The sequence below is a fragment of the Physeter macrocephalus genome, chromosome 6, assembly GCF_002837175.3.
Source record: "Physeter macrocephalus isolate SW-GA chromosome 6, ASM283717v5, whole genome shotgun sequence".
NCBI lineage: Eukaryota > Metazoa > Chordata > Mammalia > Artiodactyla > Physeteridae > Physeter > Physeter macrocephalus.
This window is the reverse complement of record NC_041219.1, coordinates 56,463,575-56,487,902: the sequence shown is the minus strand read 5'-3', so window position 1 is coordinate 56,487,902 and position 24,328 is coordinate 56,463,575. Positions and strand designations below refer to the sequence as shown.

The following is a 24,328-nucleotide window of genomic DNA, read 5'->3' as shown; positions in this document are numbered from 1 at the left end:
ACGTCTGTGGCCACACAGTGCCCGGTAATCCAAGGGCCAGCGAGATGCTTCCCGCTTGGGGACGCTGGGAGGTGAGAGGGAAGAGGGGAAGGCCAGCCGTACGGGCAGTGGGACAGCACCAGACTACCCAAGGGATAGATCAGAGAATGGACTGAACTACACTGACCCTCACAGCAACTGCGGAACCGCTTAAAAACAAGCAATCTGTTTTCCGCTTATTTACCGTTCCCTTAACTCTCATAAAAACACAACACAGAAATGTTTACAAAATTCTGGACACTTGAGCTGTCTAATTTGGGAATAGGCAAAAAAAAAAAAACACTGCAGCATTGCTTTGATATTAGTCTATATTTGGTAGGGAAGATTCAGAATGTGTTGATCTCAGGCAGATGCTTCTGTTAGCTGGGTGGCACGGGACACAGCGGCAATTCGTGGGTGTCGCTAGGGAGGGCTGGTGGTTGGTACCAGCAAGTGGGAGGTGAGCTGAAGAAATTGCTCTTAGGAGCTATTTCCCAGCATCTCCCCTTGGCAAGCCTGCTTTCCCGCGCTCTCGTAAGCAGCACAGACACATGGAAAACATGTTAAAATCCGCTCCGCCTGGGTCTTTCCACAGTTTAATGTATGTTTGCCTCGTGCTCGTTTCACCGTGCAGCTGCCCAGAGGTTACTGTTTGCCGAGCACCAAAGCGTTACCTCTATTTTCCAAAGATCTAAAAATAAAGTTGGGGTTCTCTCAGGAGCACCGTTTCCATCCGCCCACATTTTCCTTTCTTATCTCGCATCCATTTCAGCTTTTTATGAAAATCAAGATCGGGAGCATTGGCAGACGGAGTACTGAGGGTAGAGATGAAATTCCCCCTGGAGTGAGTTAAGAGTGACGAGAGGCAGGGCTGTTTGCTGTCGCCCCACCAGACTTGCAGGCAGCCGCTCAGTTATTCTCCTTCTCTGACCTCAGTTTCCCCACTTGTAAAATAAGGCTCAGGAAACGCGCACAGACGGAGGATCAACTGAGATCACTGGGACAAAGCTCCCAATGTTACGCTAAGCTCAACACACGACAATCGTTCATTATGAAGAGAAAGAAGTCCATCCTGGACTGTGAAAGAATTCCTGAGATTTCTTGGAAACGAGGTACGAACGAGCATTTGCTCAGGACAGGTGAGGCGGACAGTGCGGCAGAGGCACAGTGGATGGAGCGGAGTCCGGCAGGGCAGACGGACCCCGGCCCCGAGCTCTCCGTGCCCACCGAGGAAGACCCGGGGACCGGCCACTGAGGACCCGTCAACATTTCTCAGACTGGCCTGTGGCCTCGCCTGGCCATGTCCTCTAACCTGCCTGACCCCCTGACCGGTGGATTAGAAGCTGACGGGCCTCGCCCGCTGCCTGCCCGTCCAGCACTCCTCCTGCAAGGCCCGTCCTGCAGGGGCCGTGCTTCTGGTCGCTCACCACGCACGAAGCTGCTCAGTGGGGAAGGCTGAAGGCAGGATGCTTCTAAGGGCACCTGCCTTTCGGTGGAAGGTACTAGAGGACCCCAAAGCCTTATGATCTCAAACAATTACTCTTAAAGAACAAGGTGAACAACGTAAAAACTGGCGACGGTCAGAACTCCTCTGGCTTGTCCCCGAGGAAGCTCCCGGCCAAGCCCTGTCCGACTTTCCTCCCTCCAAGGCTCTATTTGTGGGTCAGCACATCTGCCACCCCAATAATACGACAAACTCAGGATGCCGTGATCATCACGGCCTTAGCCGCACCAGCAGCCGAGGTGGATGGTCCTCCAAACAGGGAGAGCGGGCTCTGGAGAGCTGAAGAACTCGATTTGGGGCCACGTCTCCCTTTGGGTCACCCATGTTCCTACTGTTCCCGGTATTTAGACTTCCCTCCCAGCAGCCTTAGACCCTAAAGGAACAGTTCTGAGAAAGGCCTACAGGAAGGGCTGGGACACTGGGCAGTGACTTCTATGGGACTTCAAGAGAACACAGGCGTCGAACGTCATATTTCTGTAACTTCCAGCCGAAAACAGCTTTCCCGAGTAAAATGAAGAAAGATTTCACATAAAACACCAACTCTGCTTTCTCGATTTTTCCAGTCCCATTTTAATTTCAATCTAAATCATTCCTGACTATGGCCAGCTCTTCCTCTTTGATACCTCTTACTCCAAGGGAAAAGGGATGTGACTCTAGCAGTTCCCCCAGAAGTGAGGAACCCTGAAGCCCATAGGCTCAGCTGTGACAGAGCAGGAAGCTAAAGCTCTCTCGGTGGGTCAATGGTGTCCCTCGTTCCTGGAAAGCGCTCTGGGGTCTCCGTCTAACCCTCCTCTGGTTCCACTGCTTCATGACTTGGCTGTCCTAATCCGAGCTTCAACCGCGGGGACTTCTCGCTCTCGGCTAGATGAAAACCTGCTTAAGGGGCAAGAGCTGGTCTTGCATAAAGGATGTTGCGCCTTCTACTCTGACAGCGGCAGGAGGGAAATTGGCATCCCTCCTCCTGGAAACAGAGCTCATTCCCTGCATTTTAAACCTTCCTTTTAGGATGGCAGGAGCCCTTCTTGGGCCTCCCAAGAGCGTGTGGATTTCCTGTGAGCTGGTGCGAAGGGAGGTCCGAGGGAGGGTGGGCTGGTGCCCCTGACGCAGCAGACACGCCCCTCCACCCAGTCCACCCAGCCCCGGTCTTGCCGGAGGGGCTCCCAGCCTCCCGAGTGGGTAGGAGAGCGCCGGGGGGCCGGGGGTGGGAGGGGTGATCTGGAGGAAGGAGGAGGCCAAGCCCAGAGAAGGAAACAGAAGGGGGACAAGTTGCAGAGCCTGAAGGGAACCCAAAGCGAAGCTGGAGAAGAGCGACGGCCACGTGTCCACGGGCGGAGTTCTAAGGCGACACACACAGATCCTTACAGGATCCGAGAACTGGGGGCTCCGGGGGGCTTTTGGAGATCGAACGGCCAGCGGCGCCCACCTCACGGCTAGGGAACCGACCCGCAGCTGGCTCCTCCCCCCGTCACACCTAGTTAAAAACGAACCCTGGCCTTCAAAGGGCGAGACTCCAATTCCAGAACTCTCTTCCCTGTGCGCCTCTCTGCCTCTTCCGGGCTCTAAGGAAACACAGAGCAGAGAATCTCCGAGAAAGGGAGACACAGCCCAAGTGGCCTGGAAAACCCCCGACAGCGCCTCCGATGAAAAGATGCTCCGGGCACCCGGCAAGTGCGCCGCGGCTCCGGGCCCTCTGCTTCTCGGCAGCGTCCAAAAGCACCAGCCGCTGTGTCGAGATGCCCCAAATTAAGCTGATTAGAAGGAGAGCCATAATGCTCGTCTGTCAGCCTGGACAGGTGGCACCCCACAGCGCCGGGGGTCGGGCAGGCCTCCAGCCCGTGATACTAGGGCCCCTCCCCCGCCCGCCCCCGGCCCGGGGAGCCCTGACAGCGGCGTTTGTGATGCCCGGCTCCTTCCCCGGCCCCACTTCCTCCGCGTGCTGGCTCCAGCCCCGCGCCCCGCACCCTCCTCGGCCCTGTGAATGGGCTGCGGAACTGCTACCATCAGCCTCCAGTGTCACTGCATCACGGCATTGTCACCACACACGCACTGCACTCAACAGGGGCACAAAGGGCTGAATGAGCCCCAGACCCGCGGCCAACTCGGGCACAGACAACTTAGGAAACTATCTCATTCTTCCTTTCTTCACAGCCTGTTGGGCTTATTTCCTTGAATACCAAATGAGGCCCGCAGCAAAAATCAAGCTCAAGCAGGAGCGGGAAGCATCAGCCTCCATTTCTGTTTCCTCTGCCTTCCCACCCCCGGCTTCCCTTCCAGCGACTCTTCTGGACGCTTCTGACCACAGGCCCCGTTCAGGGCACGCAGGACAGTCTCGGGGACACGGGGGTCCTTCAGGAGAAGGTGTGCTGTGAGGGCTCCGGGCACCAAGGCAAGGGTGGGGACCCTAGGGCTCTGACATGCAGTCACCATGGAGTCTTCCCTGGCACTGCAGATCGCTCACTGACAAACAGCATCCTGATACGGCCAGGGTGACCCTAGGGGAGGGATGTCCCGGAATCTTCTTGGGCAACAAGTTAAGAATTCAAGGGACTTCCCTGGCGGTCCAGTGGTTAAGACTTAGCCTTCCGATGCGGGGGACGTGGGTTCGATCCCTGGTCAGGGAGCTAGGATCCCACAGGCCTCCTGGCCCCCAAACCAAAACATAAAACAGAAGCAATATTGTAACAAATTCCATAAAGACTTAAAAACAGAAAAAAGAAGGCAACAGAGAGTTCTGGCGTAATCTAGGTCGAAAAGGATACATATAATGACAGGACGACTCACATCTATACCTGTTCTGTTAAGTATCTTCCAATAACTTCCCATCTTCATGGCCCGTGAGCCCCAATTCTACTTGTTCCTTAGTGACTTAGGAAAATGGTGTCACGTGAAAACAAAGTGACTTGCTCTACGATGAAGTCAGGTAAAACTCAGGGGACCCTGACATATTGTTAATGTTAAGACCTCTCTAGCTTTTCCAAAAGACCTGGGGAGACCAAAGCACTAGAAACACACTTGAAACCCACCTGCCCAGCCTTTGTCCCCCTTCCTTCCTCCCCCGCCCTCCCCACATCATTCCCCAACGACTCTGCCAGGGGATCTGGAGAAAAGGCTGAGTCAAAGTTGGGTCTCGTTCAAAAGAGTCTATATACAAGTGAACAGGGAGATAAACGCTGGCACCAAGCTGCAGCAGGATGCCGAGGGGACGGAAGAGGAACCCCGATTCTGCCAGGGAAGTGGCCCAGTCGGTGCCCCCCTTCGCAAGCGGACCCTTGGCAACGGAAGCCCCGGTAGACGTTCCCCCAAAGCCAGAATGGCCTCTCTGGCTGGTGCCTGTTTTTAGCAACACTTAGGAGTAGAAAGAAAGAGTACTTAAAATACACCACCCTCTGAGACTTTTATTCCCTGTAAAACTGTCAGGCTTCTCACTCAGCTTTCTCTTTGGAATGAAGCGTTCCGGTTTATTTTGGCAACCAGAGCAAGCAACAGAGAGCAGCTTTCTCAGGGCCGCGTGGGTCCCTCCTATCAAAGCCCTCTGCCGCCGGCCAGAGAGCCAGAGAGATGGCTGTTTCAGGGGAGAAAGAGGGGATCCTCTTTCGACAGTCACATCTCTGACAATCCACGGAAAAAGGACACCGTCAGCTGGCCCAGGTCTCTAGGTGCAAGGTGCACGGGGCTATAGCACACAACGGTAAGGACTCTGGGGTCCAAGGCCGGCACTTCCCGACTCTTATCTGCCCGTGTGCACCAGGGCCCATAGGGCAGAAGGTGGCCTGGGTACTGGGCTTCCCTGTGGGAGGGCTCAACGCAAACCCCTGGACACTTCAGGGTGGCCCAAGGACATTATATGTCTACGTGGGTATCTACAACTTTTTGTTGTAGCAACATATACACCACCCAGCACGGAGCGTCTTCACCAGTTTTAAGTGTACAGTGTTAGCTCCGAGTGCATTCACTGTTGTCGTGAGACCACCACCCTCTCCAGGACTTTTTTCCCCAAGCGGAAACTCCATCCCCATTACGCAATCACTCCCCCACCCGCTGGGCCCTGGGAACCTCTATTCCACTTTCTGTCTCTATGGATTTGACTACGTCTAGGGGCCTCGGGACCTCATATAAGTGGAATCACACAATATTTGTCTGTGTCTGGCTTATTTCACTTAACACGTCCAAGGCTCATTCATAGTGTAGCACGTATCGGAATTTCATTTCTTTTTAAGGTTGAATAATGTCCTATGGCATGCACATACCACAGTTTCTTTCTCCATCCCAAGGACATTTTCAACCACCAAGTGTTGGCTTCTACTCTGCATATTACCTTCGGCCCGGAGAGCTCCTTCCCGAGGGCCGATTTCCTACTGCATGTCTAGTTCCCCACGTCTAGTTTCCAACACCTGCTTAGCATCCATTCATTTGATCTCCATTTGCTGGGGTTTTACGTGCTTTACTGTGGATTCTCCATACAATTGCTACGTTCCTTGATGACAGGAACCTCATCTTTTATTTTCCGTGTGCCACCCACCCCCCAACTTCCTCCACGCTGTCTGTGCCTTGCTTGTTCGTGGGCCTTGCTCACGAGGTGACAGCCTGCACCAAGAGCACTCCAGAGAACACAGTCTGATGGGTGCGAGGACTTAGCGCCCGAGGTCCGGCACACACAAAAGCTGAGGCACCGAGGACGTCCCCAGGGAGAGGAGGAGTGAGGCTCTGGGGACCCGAGGTAAGCTGGGAACTTCCTGAGCTCTCCAACTGTGCTCTGAAAAAGTGGTACATGCATGCTTGGTTTTTCACATTAAAATGTTTAACCCGGGGCCCACTGGTGAGAACGAGGCACATGTGTGCGTCTCCATTCAACAGCTGCGATTTTTAGAAGGAACCTCTAAGCCAGCTTTGTATCTAGTTGACCCAGTCTGACAGCGGACTAGGATGGCCTGGCTACATAGTGTCTGAAAGGGCCAAGCAGTGTCTCCCGGACTAGGATGGCCTGGCTACATAGTGTCTGAAAGGGGCAAGCAGTGTCTCTCGGACTAGGATGGCCTGGCTACATAGTGTCTGAAAGGGGCAAGCAGTGTCTCCCGGACTAGGATGGCCTGGCTACATAGTGTCTGAAAGGGGCAAGCAGTGTCTCCCGGACTAGGATGGCCTGGCTACATAGTATCTGAAAAGGGCAAGCAGTGTCTCCCGGACTAGGATGGCCTGGCTACATAGTATCTGAAAGGGGCAAGCAGTGTCTCCCGGACTAGAATGGCCTGGCTACATAGTGTCTGAAAGGGCCAAGCAGTGTCTCCCGTATGAAAGGAGAGTCTGGTTTGCGGACTTGAAAAGCAAGGCACAGCCCACGAGCTCCACTGGCGCCCCGGGAGTGACCTCTGTCCATCTGAAGCCAGTAAGGGGTGACAGAGAGATGCGGGAGAAAGCTGGAGACCCCGTGGGACAATCAGCCCATCAGGGCACATCTAGAAATATCCGAAGGAGGTTCCAATGCTGGCGCGGGGTGGGGGGTGGGGGGTGTCAAACACTTGTCACTGACATTTTTGTCCCTGGGGGTCGAGGAAGGGCTGGTCTTCAGCCGGTTGGGAGTCCTTTGGGCAGGGCAGCCTTAATAGGAGATATTCGGAAAAGGAAGCAAGCATATCACTTCTATAAATGCTAAGTTCCGTCCAAGATTTGCCTCTAGAGGATTCGAAGAGCATTCTTCCCAGGAAGCTGCACTGGAGGGTCTTTCCGATCTATATTTTGGAAACCATGCTTCAGAAGCCTGTTTGGAGCCAGCATTTGAAAAGCATCTCTAAGAACTGTTTCAGAGGAGAAGCCCTCCCTGTGCCGCGTCCTTGAGATGGTAATGAAGGCCAAGGCAAAATCTGGCGGGGGTTGTGGGGTGTGGGGGGGGGAGGCCAGCCAACTGCAGCCTTAGGCGTGCTGACATTTACCCTTTTGCCCAGCGTCCCTGGTGGAGGCACCGGCCCCAGACCTGTAAACCACATTATCCCTTATAAGTCAATATATGCCCACAGCAGGGCATTCAGGATCCCCCCTGACCATCCAGAGGGGGTCATCACAAAGTTCCCCTGCATTCTTGAGCCTCTCCATGGTGACTTGAGAGGGGCCTCAGAGCTGACACCCCTCTCTCGAGTGGCTTTAAACCAAAGGCCTTTTTCAAACAAAAAGATCCCAGGAGCCGCAGCGCGGGAGGAATGCAGGGCTCCCAGGCTGGGCGTCAGAGCCTCCAGGTTCTGGTCCCAGGCCGGTGACCCCGGCTTCTCCCCCTCTCTGACCTCGCAGAATCAACCTTCTAAGGACCGCAATTTCCAGCTAGCTGAATCAGAGCCTCCCCGGACCCTGGGCTGTCCCCCAAACCTCTCTTCTTCTAAGGAGCTCCAAATGCTGGCAACCAGAGTTACACAGCCTCTGCACTGTCCACAGGGCACCCAGAATGGAAAAATCTATAGCTAATAATAGTTCCTTGCCTTTGTATGGCACTGAACTCTTTTTAAAGTGCTTTTTAATCCGTCATCACGTTGAACTAAAGGGAAGTGAGAGGCAGGCGGGGTGGAGAGGTCTGTGGAGCTGGACGCCTCCTCACGGTGGGGGGGCCCCTCCGTCTCCCAAGCCCTGAGGTGCAGGAAGGGGCTCACTCCGGCCCTGCCTGCCAGCCTCAGCGCCCGTGAGCAGGCGAGAAAGCTCCACGCCGGAGGAGAGGCAGGCTGCGGATTGTACATAAATGGAAACAAGCAACAGGCAACAAGTCAGACCCATGGGGAAGCCCGGGCCACACAGAAAACCGGTCAGCAACCCTCCCTCCCCCCTTGTCTCTGCCCGCGAAGTTCTTCTCTCCCTCTGATGGCACGGGAGGCCTCACCTGCTGAATTCTGTATGAGCGCGGGTGCCGATCTTAGAAAACAGAAACCAACAGCAACAAAGAACCTCTGCCACCTCCTCATCGAACCAACTGTCTCTTTCCCCGAGCTGAGCAAAGAGAGGCCTGGTCTTAGCCAAGAGGATGGATGGGGGCCACCTACCACGTCGGTGTTGGTGATCCTGGCCAGAAGGTCCACCAGGGCATCGCCCGTGAGGGAGCTCACGTCCTCGTCCTGCTGGAGCCCGCAGATGGCGGCTCCCACGCTTCCAGTTGCGATCATCGACGGCGGGTACATGGCGAACTTGAAGTCTGCGAGGACGAGAGGCGGAAGGTCAGGACGAGGCGGAGGCAGGCGCTCCCCAGCCTGAAGGCACTCGGCGGGAGGACGGCACAGTGGCCCCTGGTCCCCAAGGACGCATCCTCTCCTAAGTCTTTCCTTCACGAGACGCCCTTCCTTTGCCCATGACTGTGGCGGTTCCAGATTTAAGAGGAGGAGACTGAGCAGAGCAGGGGAGGTCTGAGACCGGTACAGACAAGGTAGCCCACGTGCTCCAGAAGCGACACAGACCAAGGGCTCCAGATGTTCGAAGGAGCGGGAAGTACGAGCAGGTAAATCTTAGGAGGAACGACAGCCCTGACGTGACTCTGCCATACTCTCTGGACAGGCATCAAGGACTAAGATGGCTCAGAACAGAAGAGATGATTTGATTGAAAAAAAAAAAAAAAGAAAAGGATGGGACTTCCCCGGTGGTCCAGTGGTTAAGACTCCGTGCTTCCACTGCAGGGGGCCCGGGTTCGATCCCTGGTCGGGGAACTAAGATCCCACGGGCCATGCAAGGAAAGTGGGAGAAGCAGCCATGGAGGGGGGGGCGGGTGCTGGGAGGCAAGTTTCACACAACTCCCCACTTCTACCCAGCGTCGAGGGCCCTCAGAACGTTAGGAGAGAGAACAGGAAGTCAATCGAGCTCCAATATTAGCCGTCCTAATCAGAGGAACGACTTGGTTTAGATTTTATGGCTCTGAGGCCTGGAGATCCCATTTTCTTGCTGGGGAAAAGAAAGAGTGGTTTGCTAGAGACAAATGGAGAAACGATGATACATTTGATGGGCTCGAACCCCCTCATTTTCCATCTCTCCAAGAGCAACTACAGAGGATGCTTTTATGTACCAGCCTAGGAGCCCCAAACACCAGTTTCTTCTGGGGGCGGTCCCCCAGAAGGGCTGGTAACCAAATCGGCCACTGCTGTCCATGGCAGGGAGGTAAGGACACACACCCCTCAGCCCTGCTCCTGCTGCTAAGAGCCCCCACCTGCCGACACGGCCAGGACCCGACTCGTTACAGCCTGTGTAATCCAGCCGTCAACCACGGAAGCTGTGTACAGTCAGTACCTTAACGTTGTGGATGAGAAACCGAGCTTTCTGAGTCTCCACTGCCCTCACCCTGCCCTGTGCCGATAGGTGAAAGAGGTGAGAGTTTTGTCCCTGGTCCTGACTGCAGCCCCGGAGCGGAGAGCATCTTCCACAAAGGGCTCTCTCTAGTTCTGCCATCATCCCAGTGAATTCACTGCATGTAGAAGTGGAAAGTTGGAGAGAGGGGGATTGCTGTAGAGGGAAGACATGGGTCACACTTCCAATCCCAGCATAAGCGCTGCGTTTAACCTACACAAACAGTTCAACCTACTATCTCCCCCTCTTGCTATTCCATCAACACAGTCCAAGGACGCACTTTTATCAGTGACCCCATTGTCCACATCAGGTCAGTGGCGTCCTCAGAAACTACGTTGGGTTTCTCAACGAGGCACACGCCCTTCCCCTCCTGGCCGAATCCCATGAACCCAGCAGGCCTGGCCGTCTGTCTGTCTTTCTCCATGGCCTTCTGTGCTTAGCCCACGCACCATCTCCACCTCTCGAGGGATGTATATGTATTACGCCACTCCACCCAAAGCCTGCTGTGCTCTGACTCGGCCAGAGCCTTCTCTGTCCCCGGACAGTGACGAAGCCAGCCTCCCTGCCTGCCGCTCTGCTGTAGGTCTCTTCACATGGGGTCACGGGAGTGTTTCTCTGCCCAGTAACCTCGTTAGCTCCCCCGCAGCCCCGGGACATTCACAATGCAGAGGCAGCAGCCAGCCCGTGGCCCTGGGCCCACACAGGCCCTGGGTGGGAGCAGCTGGCAGGGCAGGGTGGGAGGGGATCCCCGGCCCCCCGCCCCAGGCCTCAGCCCAGGAAGCACAGCCCACACACGCCCATCTTTGCATCCCGCTGACTGCAAACCCAACTCCGACTTCCAGCCAATGAATTAACTCTGGCAGTCAGGGCGTGTGGATGGATGGTCCTGGGGTTGCCGAGAGGATCGTACCTCCCTTCTCGTTCTGTGGGAAAATGCCGAGGGACACTGTCCCCTGCCCCGCCCCCCAGAACTGGGGAGCACGGGCTGCATGAACACGGCAGCCTCTGGGCAGCACCGACAGGGCCAGGGAAGCGAGGCTGGCCCTGCTGAGCAGCAGGGCAGTGACCCCCTCTAGGGCCCCGACAACTGCCCGGCTCTCCCGCAAAGCCAGGTCCAGCCCGCGGGACCCTGGGCGAGTCACTTCCTCCCTCCCAGTCCCTTGGAGTCCCAGTTGCCTACGAGGAGGGTGGAGGTACAGCAGCAAACTAACTCGTTTTTCTAACCTCCACCTGCAACTCAGTACAGGGTCATGAAATTCATTTGTAGGTTGTGACCAGCATTTTTGGTTGTGCTGAGTTGAACAAAATGTTAGAATAGAAAGTATCAGGAAGTAATGCAAATAGTGAGAATCAATACCGTCTTAAGAAACATTTGTATCGATTTGACGTACGCTGACAGTTATCCTGAGATGCGTTATAAAATGTGTTTCTTCTTTTATGGTTTAGGTCAAAAAAGTTGGAAGACAGTAAGGCTGGCTAATCTTCCCAGGGGTCTTCCAGCTCTAACTGGCTTTTACTTAAGGCTCTGGAGTAAAAACGACTTTCTCAAGGAAAAGAAGAAGGAAGAGACAATAGAACACAGCACAGCTTCCCCCAGGCAGCAAAGTCACAAGACATCTCCCTCCACTGAGCAGTTCTGCATGGCCTCAGGGGCTGCCCCAAGAGCACACCCAGGGACACCCCCTCTCTGCTGGTAGGGGAAACGCAGAGAGAAAAACACCCGAATGAAACATCTGAAGGGTCGTGTCCTTGTACTAGCTCTTGTTAGCTAACCTCCACACTCACCGGTGGAAAGTTCCATCCAACCCATTCAGCCATTTCTGGAAACCTTAAACTTTTGGCTATGGAACTGGATGGAGATAGATTCACAATATTTACTTGAGGGAGGGGACAAAAATAAAATCAGCCTTCATGAGCACGTGCTATGATCAAGATTGCAACTGTCCATAAATACGGAAATAGAAATGCAACGACATGCAGGCACATGGGGAAATTAGGAGAATACAAAGATGTATGTAAATTTCCCCACCATCCAGTGGGGGAAACGTTATTTTATCTTTGCAAAAATAAAATACCAAGTAACGATCTCTCCCAAATCTCCCAGTCTCTTGGTCAAAAACGCTGACAAGCTCTATGTTGGTGCTGAAGGTGAGCTCAGGGGTGAGGGTCTATCTCCATCCTCAGCTGCCCACCTGGAAAGCTGAAGTGTGTGACTTCCTAAGAACTCACCCCCCAGAGTGAGAGGCAATGAGCTGAGCAGGGACCCATTCCCACCGAGGTACGACGGCGCGTTCCAGATGGCTAGGTGACTTCTAAAGAAACGTCTCAAAGAAAGGAGGTGCCCACGCGGATAGGAGCATTAGAGACACACACTTAGGAGGATTCCCCAAAAGGAGGTGGGAAGGGTTTGGGCCAAGCAGCTCCAAGCACTGGAAGGTGGAGGCCACGGAGGCTGGTGACCTACCACCTACCAGCTGCGTGAAGGTGGGCAAGTTACCTGACCTCTCTGAGCCTCCATTTTTCCACCTACAGAGAAGGATAATAATTATACTCGCGTAGGGTAGTTCTGAGGATTCAACTAAGAGAACAGTGCCTGGCTCTTGATAAACAATCCACAACACCCACCAGCAGCATCCCTGTCATCACCCCACTATCCCTACCCTATGGGCTGTGGGATCGGGGTGGGCGATTCTGTTGGGCGTCTGCAGGGATGCGGGGAAACAGCACGCCCTGCACAGCAAGGCCGGGGAGAACGAGGGCTCTGCTCTGGCCGCCCTGAGGCTGTTTCACTCTCAGAGTGTGTGTGTGCGCGCGTGTGTGTGTGTGTGTGTGTGTGTGTGTGTGTGTGTGTGTCTCTCGCAGAACCGGCCTCATCGTGTCCCCACTGCCTCCTGCTGCTTTGTCAGCAGCGGGAGAAGCTGAGGCCTCACAGGGGGATGGAAGGAGGGCACAAGCACACCAGGAATGAAAGAGAAGTCAGACTATTCATTCAGCTGGGGTCACCCAGAGCCAAGGAACAGGCCCCACACCCCAGCAGCCCTGACCTGACCTCCACCTTCTCGGTGCGGCCTCACGGGGAACCCCAGCTCCACCGACCAGCCCCCAGGCAGCGTTCCTACTGCTTGCTTACTTGGCAAGGAATTAGCAAAAAACAAGGTGAAATTCACCTGCTTCAAGACACTCCCTTTGGGCTTCCCTGGTGGCGCAGTGGTTGAGAATCTGCCTGCCGATGCAGGGGACGCGGGTTCGCGCCCCGGTCCGGGAGGATCCCACATGCCGTGGAGCGGCTGGGCCCGTGAGCCATGGCCGCTGAGCCTGCTTGTCCGGAGCCTGTGCTCCGCAACGGGAGAGGCCACAGCAGACGGAGGCCCGCGTACCACAAACAAAATAAAACAAAACAAAACAAAAAGAAAAGACACTCCCTTTGACAGGTGAATCGATGAAATCTTGAGAGGTTAAGTGACTTGTCTAACGTCTGATGCCGGGCCTGGGCTTAAGACGGAGAGAGGCATCTGGACGCTGCATCCAGTGCTCTTGAAGACTCACCAGCAGGTAAAGAGCTCTTCAGAGGCACCGCCCACGCCCCACTGGGAATGCGCCGCCATCTTTCCCATCAGAGGCCGGAGAAAAGCCCAAAGGAAGGAGCCCGGGCTCAGGAGTCCAGGAGGTGGGAACCCCTCCCGTCTGTGGCCCCAGCCCACTGTGGGGTCCTGCAGACACGCTTCACCACCCAGGGACCTCCTGGGGCCCCGCTGGGCTCCTTAACCTGGGCAAGGGCGGGAGAGCTGCTCCACGTTCATCAACTTGGTTAAGAGTTCACTGAAGGAAGCGTTCTGAGCTAAGCGGGTTTGAAACCACAGATTACATGGCCCTGGGGGTGGCTTTACCCCCATTGTTTTGACTCTGGCGGCCGAGAGGCCTTGACCGGCAAGCGTGACCGCTGTGCTTCTGTTCACCACTAGGGGGCGAGAGGCGCTCGCTCCGAGGGGAGGGGAAGAGAACGAGGGATGCCCTTCTCGCCCTCTCCTCCAACCTGCCCCAGGTGGGCCTTTAAAAGGCCAGAGCCGGTGGGGGGCTGGACGAGGGCCCTCACCCACCTTACAGCCAGGTGGGAAGTGAGGTGGGCCCTGTCAAGCTGCCCGTCCCCACGTACGGAAGAACTGAGACTCCCGGTTCAACAGTCCACGTCCCTGGGGCCCCGTGACCGCTCCTCGGTGGAGGGAACTCAGAGGGTCGCAGATGGAAAGGGCTTTCCATTCTTCCTTCCACCTTCCAACCACCCAGGCAGACCTCCCTTTCTGGATCAGGGGCCAAGTCGTGGACCCTCTCTGGGCCACCACTGTCCGGCTATAACCCAGGGATGAAGCGTCACGAGACACGTCTAGGTACAGCCAGGAGGACGGGGAAGCACTGGGGTATCACCATCCCTGGGGCCCAGGCCCGCTGGGCAGGGAGCCTGGGTAGCTGAGGGCAGCACCTCGGGGTGGGGGGCTCCTAGGCACAGAGGGAGATGCGGGGTGCCATGGGAAGGGAGGCTAAACACCTCCTCCCTCACCCCCCGCCCGCGCCAAGTTCAAACTCAATGCCACTGGCTCTTCTAAGCTAACTGGAATCATCTGTTCAGCATGATGTCATGCATCAGGAATCTCCCCCACGCCGGCGTGCGATCCTGAGTCATCTCAATGGTCTCTTTCCTCGTTGGCAGACTTGGGGGCCGTGCCATCAGATCGGCACCAGGGGGGGTGCTAAGGAACAGTCTGCTGCCCAGCATCCAAAGCTCCAGGGAGGGCGGTTATGAAGGGCTCCCCCTCACCCCATGGCCTCCACTGACCAGCACCCCCGCCCAAGTCTCCGCCCCAGAGGCTGTTCAGGGCTGCGCAGGGGAGGGAAGAGGGCACCTCTCTCCGTCTCACCACCCTGTGAAGCCTCAAGCCCCGGGAAGGAGGACTGACAGCCCTGCCCTTCCCGCTTCTTCCCCTTTCACACACAGGCACTCTCCACGAACTGCGGGACCACCGCCAGCTCTTTCACAAGCAGCTTTCCCCCTCAACTAACCACACAGCCCCAGGGTCGCTGGCCCTGGCTGCCCCCTGGCTGCCGGTGCCCCTGGAGCGCCAAGGCAGACCGTCCGGGATCCCTGGGGGGGAACGGAGCGCGGCCTGTTCCGCTGTCGCTCGCGCCTGCTACCTGCCGGCCTGTCCCAGGCCCGCGCCTACTCCTCACCCCCTGGCCCCAGAACGAGGCCTCGCACCTAGCCTCGTCCAGCCGGAAGGTGTTCCCCTCAAGAAAAGCAGCCCCCTGGCTTTTACTCCCTCAGGCCCACAGCCCTAAAACCCCAGGCAGCCGGATGCCACGAGACTCGGCCACGCAGACACACTCAAGGGCAGATCAGGGAAAGAAATGCCTCTCAGACGGGCTCATCCCCTCTAGACCCGGGAAACGGCTGAGACCCTCCCTGTGCTCTGAGCGGGGCCCCCACGTGGCGCTCGGTACCCCGCTGGAGGTGTTCTTCTTCCCGTCCTTCCCTGCCCCTGCCCCTGCCCCACGCTAGCTCCTCTCTCAAAAGGCAGTCTTCCCGACTTCCTCTGCCTCCCCTCGGACCTCTGTCCCCCGTCCCTGAATGCCAGGCTCCCTCCTCGGGCCCCAAACGTGGCAGCCGCCCCACGGACCTGGCCAAGAAGGCCAGGGGTGGCGGGTGGGTCCCCAACTTCAGAGCACGGGCCTTTAGGCAGAGTCCGGGGATCTGCTCTGGGCCGGGGTCACTCCACCCGCCCTCCCGACCCGGGTCAGAGATCAGCGAGGAGGAGTGGCTAGACGGACCCCTAAAGGCACGTCCATCAAGAGACAAGGTCAGAGCGGAGCTCTGGCTACCGACAGCTGGGCGATGGGGGAGCGCAGGGTCAGGGGTCAGCGGTCCTAAACAGAAAAGGGCTGGCTGACCCCTTCTCCACACTGAATCATGACAATGGAGAGGAAGGGACAGCGGGGCCTGGGAGACAAAATGACAAGTCAATGAGGGGCTGACCTCTAGGGGCCAGGCCGGACAGCAGAAGGGGAGAAAGCAGAAGAAGGGCTACGGTCTGCAGGGCACCAAGAATCACGGGCAAAGAACGGTCCCCCAGGGCCGCAGGAAGGGCGCAGGGCACGGACACTCCCCGAGGCTGGGCCTGGGTCTGGGAAGCTCAGGGACGGGAAGCCTGCTCTGGGATCCACAGTGGGGTGCTGGACCCTGCAATCTGAGCCCGCCAAGGCCGAGCCCGGCGTCCTGCTAAACTCAGATGGGGGTAGCAGGGTTAGGGTCAGAGAAGTCACCGCATCCACTCAGTAAAAGTCAGAATCGGAGACATTTTCACATTTAGTACTCAGGGCACATCGCCTACACCTCGCCTGGTTGCCAAAGGACCTCCTTGAACATCACCTCTCTTCTGATGTCCGTTTTCCTAACCACCTGAAAAGGCTGTAGGAGCGCCATGTGTCAATAGGCATATTTTGCAGATGAAGAGGCTGAGGTTCAGAGAGGTCGCGGGGTGGTAAGCGGCGAAGCCCAACCTTTTGACTGTGAGCAGGGCGTGTACACTATATTGCAGATAATGCGCTCATCTTCGCACGCTCCAGAGTAACATGTAACAAGATACTGAAAGAAGTCAAGCCCCAGGCCCACCTTTGCAATTCCAGTACATAACTCCTGGCAACCGTGAACCGGCGAGGCAGCGGGGGAAAAGATCCACCCAAGCAAGTTCTTTCCCTAACACTTCTGACTGTGAAAATATAAACTCCTGGCCAACGATGGGTCCGGAGTTTCTCCCATGGCCACTACCTTTACGGCGTTGGTGGTGGTGGTGGGGGGGGGGGGGGTGGCGGAAACTGGCCAAAGTTCAGTGTGATGAAACTGTATCAAACCACTGCCTTTAGTTTATCAGTTAATTGCAAAGTCAACGGGCCAACAAGGACTATGTATCCATTGCGGGATCAACGTGGTGGGTGTAGAGCTCTTAACGTGAAAAAACGGTTACAGTGTTAAAGGCTGCAATCAAAACCCCAACACGTGGAGGGGGGGAGCAGCAGAGCCCAGGCTCAGGAAGCAGTCCTTGCTGAAAACCCCACATGTCCACCCGAACCTTGCAGAAGGCGCAGCCGGAAGGCAGTAAATGCCCTGCAGCCAAAAGAATTCCTCTGGCCTCCCTTACCACTTATCAGGGCAGGCGGTATTTATCTTGACAGCGTTCCTCAGACCTATATTTGCATGCCGCCCCCCTCCAAATTTCCTCTTGGGCTTATCTCCAAGCCATCCTTTTCCTCCAAAGATGAAAGATTGAAACACGACCAGAGGGCAGTATATATAATCTTCAAAGAGCACTTTAGACACCATAAAGAATATTTTAACAGGCGCTATATTTTTTTTCCCCCTCACCACACCTGTCCTCGTAAACCATTTATGAGTTTGGCAGAGAGAGAAAATATACCAGCTGAGATAAAGGAAGGAAGGAACAGCCCAGGAATGAAACCTTGGACTCTAAATTACTTGGGACCCCCCTCCCCTCGACCCCCCAATCCTTGGAAGTTAGGGCTGCGGTCCTCCTCCCCTTGAACCCCCCCCCCAAAGCCCTCCCCAGCACCCGGCCCCCACTGGGCTCCAGCAGCTCCTACCGGTGGCGCACAGAGCGATGAAGGTCTGAGCATGCTTGCGGATCAGAGACAGCTTCTCGCTGGGCTGAGGCAGCTTGCGAAGGATGTGCTCAATGAAGTCATGGGGGGTGACGGCCGCCAGGTTCCACTTCAACTTGCCCAGCACCACCAGCTCCCACTCCTGAGGACGGAGGGAGGAAGGGAAGAGTATAAAACCCACAGGCTGACCTGGCATCCGGGACTGGGGGCTTGGCGTGCAGACCAGTCTTCGCAACGATTCTCATTAGGACACGCGGCTAGATTGGAAGGCGGGGCCGTTTATCAGAGTGGCCCTAAAGCTTTGAAGTGGGTGACGGCTCTTCCTAGGCTTCAGAGGTCAGGCTCCACTGAAAATCATGAGAGCCCAGGTAGCTGTTGCCAAGATGGTACCTTCTTCTATTTCTCTGCCTCTCCAGCTCCCCGACCCACACCCAACCCTGACCTCCATTCCAGGGAACGCTTCTGCCTGCCCACCCAGAAGGTTGAATCTACAGTAAGATACCGCCAAGGTCATTGTAGCCCTTTGGTAGCAATTTATTGTATATTTATCACCAGGTTAATAGTCTTTTTTTAATCCTCGTGGAAAAGTGATGTACACAGAAGAAAGCTCAAAATTAGGTTTCTTGGCCCAAATCCTTGGCAACCAATTAGCTTGCTCGTAGTTGGTGCCAAAAAGTGCCATTTTTTCTCTCTGCTGCTAAAACTTTCCCCTGGACACGTAATGCAGAAATCTTGGGAAATGATACTCAGACACGGGGCACCCTTCCACTTCAATGTTTCACAGGCCTTTGTTACCATGACTGAAGGACCGCATGGTCACTGGCAAAACCCCATCGTGCAGCTGGAGGTGATTCAGGGCAGGGTGAAGGTCCTTGTTCAAGGTCATAGAAGCCCGCAGCCCAAATGCTGGCACCATGCAACCCTGTCTCTTGTGGGCCTCTCACCAGCAGCCCACCTAGTGAAAAACCTTGTTTCTCTCCCTTATTGGGATACGCTGGGGGGAACTGTGCTCAAAGGGAAACGAGCCAAAGAGAAAGCCTTAAAACCACGTGCAGTCAGAGGGAAAAACAGGCCTATCGCTCTATCATCAGCAACAGAATGAGCGACCAGCTTACCAGTGTAGTCTGTTCCCCCATTCACCCCAAGATACCGACTGGCTTCCGCCTGCTAAGCCGGCCACCAGAGCCCTACTCTGCCTGCGACCCACAGCACCGGCTGGCTGTGTGGTCTGGGCCAATTCCCTCCCCCCTTCCCTGGCCTCGGCTGGCTTTCTTGTTGGTAAATAGGAGGATTCCTCCAGTTCTCAACTTCTGGGATAAAGAGACAGAGACTGGAAAAAGGCAGATTTGTCCGCAGCAATATAAATCAGCTTGGCAAGCCCCTGGAAAAAAAACTGGGGTGCTCTGAAAAATACCCGAGTCCCCCATCATGCTGAAACAGTGAAGCAAAAGGAAGATTCGTTTTCCTCGTCTCCCGTGAGAAATATAACTGGATCCCAATGGTAACCGTGCTATCTTTACCTGCTTTCAAGTCTGCCCTGGCTTTTTACAGGAGGCTGGGGGTGAAAACCCAGATAGACTACTAAACAGTCAGTGTCTTCCAAGATGGCTTGAAATTCCAGCTCTCCTTCTCACGGGGGAACGTGAGTATAAACCACTCGACTTGTACCATGATTAAAGGAAGCAGATCTCCTAGAAGAAAGTACCTTTCTGGGCCTCTCGGACCAAACCAGAAGCAGCTGAAATCTGGCAACTGTTCAAAGGTGAGGTCATTCATGCCCCTCTGCATTCTCGGAGATTCCTCCCCATCCTTGCACATGTCTGCCGCTAGGTGGCAGCACAGCCTCAGGAAGGAAGGCCTCTCACAAAGAGCTCAGTTCGGGCAGCCAGTCCCCGGCCCAGTGGACTTAGTGCAGGCCTGGCCGGCAGGGAGGGGGAGGGGGAGGGGGTGGGAAGAGGGGGCCCCTTTTCCAAACAGTTGGGAGATAGGCTGTGCAGATCACTGACGGTGGGCCTCTGGAGCCGCCCAACCAATGCCACGCTGCTGCCACAAGGCCGTCTTAAGTATGAAGCTACGGGGGCAAAGAGTCCTATTGGGCAGGAAAAAGGTTTGCAGGCAGAAAACCAGAGTCCAGACAGGACCCCGTGTCCATGTAGAGGTAACAGCCCCACCGGAAACAGGAATCCAGGCCTCCCAACCCTCTGACAAAGGGCCCAGTTTGACTCTGCTCAAAAGCCAATGAGCTGGTATTTAGTGAACAGCTACTATGTGCGGGTATCTTGAGACTCTTAATTAAGAGGTGCCTAAGACCTACCTTTGAACTCCCGGTTCTGAGGAGCCGCGCCACATGTGTATTTGAGAATCACGTGAGAGGTTGATTTCTGTCTCGGAATTCAGCGATTGAAAATTTGGAATTTAATTAAAATATTTTATCACTGTGTTTCATGCCTCCTCTGCATACGCCACGCGGGCGCGCACACAACCGCAAACGAATCTCACCAACACACATCTCTCCCTGAGTGAGGATCTCATTCATGGGTGGAGTCTGGGTACTTCGCCCAGAGCCCAGCACACAGTAGGAACACAAGGAGCCTCGTGTTAAAGAGTTCCCAGAAGTGTGAAAACTTCAGTGATGGGTAATTTGGGGTCCTAAGGATCTGCTCTGGGAGCGGCGGCATCGAAGTGTATTATTAGGAGACAGGGGAGAGCAGACAGGCGGGGAGGAAGGAGGCAGTCGTTACCAGCAGTTCCTGAGGCTTGATGGAGTTGTCCGTGTAAATGCAAAGCTTCTCAGCGGTCAGCGGTATGGTCTCTTTGAGCTTGGAGGCCAGGAACATGCACACGGCCCCCAGAAGCTGCAGATGGGTCTTCGGAGTCGGGACCCCGGCCAAGAAGCGGTCCAGGTAATTGATGGCGAGAGGAAAGACCTCTTCTTCGCACCTCTGCTCCTCACAGACCTATGACACGAGTGGGACAGGGTCGGGGTCGGGGGGGGGGGCGACCATAGTATCAGGAAAAGAGGAAAAAAGGGAAACCGCACAATCTAGGGAAACGACAAAAATATTGAATTTGTCGGGGGGGGGAGGGGAGTAGAATAAGCGATCAGAATGAAGGCGAGGAAATTGGGGTCTATCTGAACGGCCATCCGCGCTGGGGTCCTCCCCGGGAGCCTAAAAACTCAAAGGCGAGGTGGGTTAAGGAGCCCGAGGCCGAGGGCGCAGCAGCTCCGGCCCCGCCGCCCCCGTGGGCCGCTCAGCGCTCCGCTCGCTCGCACTCACTCACTCTCTTTTTTGGATTTCGTCATCTTTTCAAAAAATCAATAAAAATATGCTGGAGGCTCCGGGGGTCTCGTTCTTGGTCTCATTCGGACCCCCAGACCCTGCTCTATCGTTCCCGACAATTGAAAAAATTGCCGGAGGGGGTCCCCGCGGCCCAGGCGCCGCATTTGGGGGGGTGGGTGGGGAGAGGTGGGGAAGCGGGGGGAGGGAGGAGAGAACCAGCGCCGCGCAGCCTGGGCGGCCGGAGTCGGAGCAGGGGAGACGGGTTCAAAAAATAATTAAAAATCGAGGAAACACCCCAGACAAGCCCTTTCGCCGTGAAAACCCCACAGAGGACCCAGGCTACCCGCAGCGGAGGTTTGGGGTGCCGGGAAGGTCTGGACCGCGACCCCTGGGGCTTTGGATACCGAGGGGGAAACTTGCAGGGGTGAGCGCGGCGGCGGGAGTGTCCGGCCGCGGCCCACAAGGGCAGAGGCCGGGGACGGTGGCGAAGTGCTGGGGGACGGACGAGGACGGGGGGCCGCCGGAGAGAGGCGCGGGGGGCTCCGGCCTCTCCTTCGGGGGGGCCCCGCTATCCCCCCTGCACACACCTCCTCCCCCCTCCCACCCCACCCAGCTCTCCGCACCCCGGAAACTGAAGGCCAAAACGTAAGTAACCTTCGTGAGGGAGGGGGGGATCGGGGGCGAGGGCGCCATCAGAAGTGGGGGGCCGGGATAGTGAGGTGCGAGGGGGAGCGGGCGACGCGTTCCAGCCTCTCCACCCCGAGTTTACAAAGCAACATGGCGAAACCACGGCAGGTCCGGAGCCGTGCAGACGTGGGCACACGGCTCGCTCCGCAAGGGTTCGGAGCGAGGGGAAAGAAGTGGTTCTTCTGGGTTCCCCGAAAACACACGTTTCTTCAGTGTGACTTCCGGGGCTCCTGAATTCCCCGTTTCTCTTCTCCGCCCTCCGCCCTCCGCCCTCCCCCCTTAAGTGCCAACGCGGAGTCGAGCCCACAGGCGGGGGGGGGGGGGGACCCGAGGCTAGGACGAATTTGCCCTGGCCTTTGGTGGGGGGGGCTGATTTTTTAACTTTGGGGTCCCGGCTGGCCGCTCCTACTCCCTTCTTCAAGGCACCGAAAGCAGCCTCGGCTTCGCAAAAGACAGGTCGGGGTGGGGGTGGGGGGAGGAGGCAGCCACATGCAGGCACCCGCGCGCGGGATGCTCCCCCACCCCCGCCCCGGGACAGCCTCGCTGCTCCCAGATTTGCCTCCTCCCTCCTCTCCCCCTCCCCCCGTTAATCTTGCACCCCGCAAGGAACAGAAAGGGGGCCACGCGTCTCGCCGAGGGCACGGGGTAACCTCTCGCGCAGCAGCGGGGAGGCGGGCGCGGAGGCTGACCTCTCGCAGGTTCAGGGTCCCCGCGTGGGGTCTGGGGTCCGGGCGGGGACGGACAGTGCGCCTGCCTGCAGACCTACCTCCAGCATCCAGGTGGCCACCATCCTGCGCATGTAGGGCTGGATGTCCTTCTGCACGCACTTGAAGTAGGAGCACTGGGGAAGGTAGCGCTCCTCGATGGTCAGCAAGTTCTGCAGCACGCGGTCGTCGTGGAGCAGGTTGGCGTCCGGCACGGCCCTGCGGACCGGGTCCACCTCTCCGCACAGCAGCTCCATGGCCAGCTGGGTGCCCACTCGCGCCCCTGCGATCTCCGGACTGGAAAATTGGGGGGTTTTTTGGAGGGGGGGAGGGGAGAGGATTCCCCTTACCTCCTTCCTTTGGCTAAATAAGGGGCTTTCGGGGAAATAGCGAAGGGCAGAGAGGGAAGCTGGGGAAAAAGAGGGGAAAGGGATGGGCTGTGGGAGAGGAGCGCCCCGGGGGCTGCTGACTCTGCCTGCCCTCCCCTTCAAACTTGTCTGCTCTCCCCAGCTCGCTCGGCTCTCTGCTCTCCGAGGCAGTGACGCAAACTGGCTGGGCAGTTACTTCTCCTCCCTCTCGCCGCCTCACCCCCCTCTCCGGTTCCTCCTCCCTTTCCCTCCCCTCCCGGTCCTCCCCTCCTCCTCTCAGTCTCTCCCTCCCTCCCCCCTTTCCCCTCTTGTTATTAAGGAGAACAGCAGCTGGCCCGACCAAACTTCAAACGCGGTCCCCCGCCCCCCGGCCCCCTCTCCTTAGCTCTCCGAGGCCCTCTCCCTCTATCCAGCCCCGCAAGCCAGGGGCCCCGGAGAGGGGAACCCACAAAAAAAAAAAAAAAAAAAAAAACCCCACCGATTCCTACTTATTTCCTCTCACTGCGCACATTCTGTAGGTGCATCCTGCCAAAATACGACCCTCCGACTCTGGCTGCTTCAAAACTGATCCTAATACTCCCGCCCATGTATTTTAAGATCCAGGAATGACGGGTGGATTACTTGAAGATGAGGTGGGCTCAGACAATTGAGAAATAGATCCCTTACGTGAGAAAGAGGGAGGGCGATTTGAGAAAACAGCAACTTCGCATATCCAGAGAAAAAGGTTATGTCCCTGAAATTTATGTTCCTGATCATGTTGAAGCTGTTTCCAAAACCCGATTAAAGGGACCAGAACTACGGCGCCCACTCCAACCCCCGCCCCCGCCCCCCCGCAGATGTGGGGGGGGAGGGGTGAGTGTCCGGAGGGAGGGGGCGCTTCTCCGACGTGATAGAATGTGACCCAGGAGCAGAAACCATCCCGTTCTTGGGGCGCCGCAGGCGCCACTGGGAGACGCGGGGAGGCGCCCCGAGCCGCCGCAGGCCGGGGGCAGGGCTACCAGCGGTTCCGCCGCGGCCAGCGGCCACGCAGGAAAAACCCGCTTCCTCACCCTGCCTCTGCTGACAAGCCGCCCGAGGTGTCTGCGCCGAGCGTGGCCACACTGATACAGCTTTCTAGGAAATAGCCCGGGAGGAGGAGGGGAGAGGGGCGAAAGAGGGGTAGGTTTGGCTCCCCCTCTCTCCCCCGGCGCCAACGACACCACCCCTTCCTTTCCTCCGAGGCCCAAGAGTTCCACCCCGGGTCCCTCGCCTGCACCCTCGCGGACCCTCCGGGTTCACGCGTCGCTCGCAGCCAGGGCTTTCTCCCCGCGAGCGGAACTACGGTGGAGACGCCGCCAGCGCGGTCGGCTCTGACACGTGCTCCAATGCATCCTCGGGTCAAAGCCGCTTTTAGAGGGGATCTGGTGGCGTTTCCTCACCTCCTTCCTCCCGCCACCCCCCACCCTGCCCGTCTGTGCTATTTCACTCCGGGAAGAAAGGGAGTGGGCCCAGGGCCCGCGGCGAGCTGGCGGAGCTGGCACGTGCGCCGAGCGCGGCGTGGGTAGGGTCTCTGGAGAGACACCGAGGTTGGCCCAGGACCTCCCTCGCGGAGAAAGGGGGCCCGAACCGGGGCGCGAGGGCGAGCGAGGGGCGGGGGCGGGCTGGGTGAGCTGTGAGCTCTGTTCCCTGAAAGGAGGGGGAGGTGGAATAAAGAGGGCGGGGAGCGCATAAACCAGAGGTGCGAGCGATTAACCCTGGCCCCGGGGCCAGCCCCTTTCCACGAGGGTGGGGCGGAAGGGGTGGGTGGGTGGGTGGATGGGG

The 24,328-nt window shown here is 56.9% G+C and overlaps 1 protein-coding gene across 1 annotated transcript in view; it reads right to left on the bottom strand.

The window, feature by feature from the left end:
• CCND2 (cyclin D2) overlaps positions 1-22,694 on the bottom strand; it is a 28,299-nt gene extending 5,605 nt beyond the window's left edge. The window contains exons 1-4 of the mRNA XM_007117040.4: positions 22,223-22,694; positions 20,230-20,445; positions 17,471-17,630; positions 8,539-8,687 (exon numbers count right to left, since the gene is read on the bottom strand). Of these exons, the coding sequence (XP_007117102.1) occupies positions 8,539-8,687; positions 17,471-17,630; positions 20,230-20,445; positions 22,223-22,417 (720 nt within the window). The 5' untranslated portion in view covers positions 22,418-22,694. The remainder of the gene's footprint in view (positions 1-8,538; positions 8,688-17,470; positions 17,631-20,229; positions 20,446-22,222) is intronic.
• Positions 22,695-24,328: the final 1,634 nt, after the last annotated feature.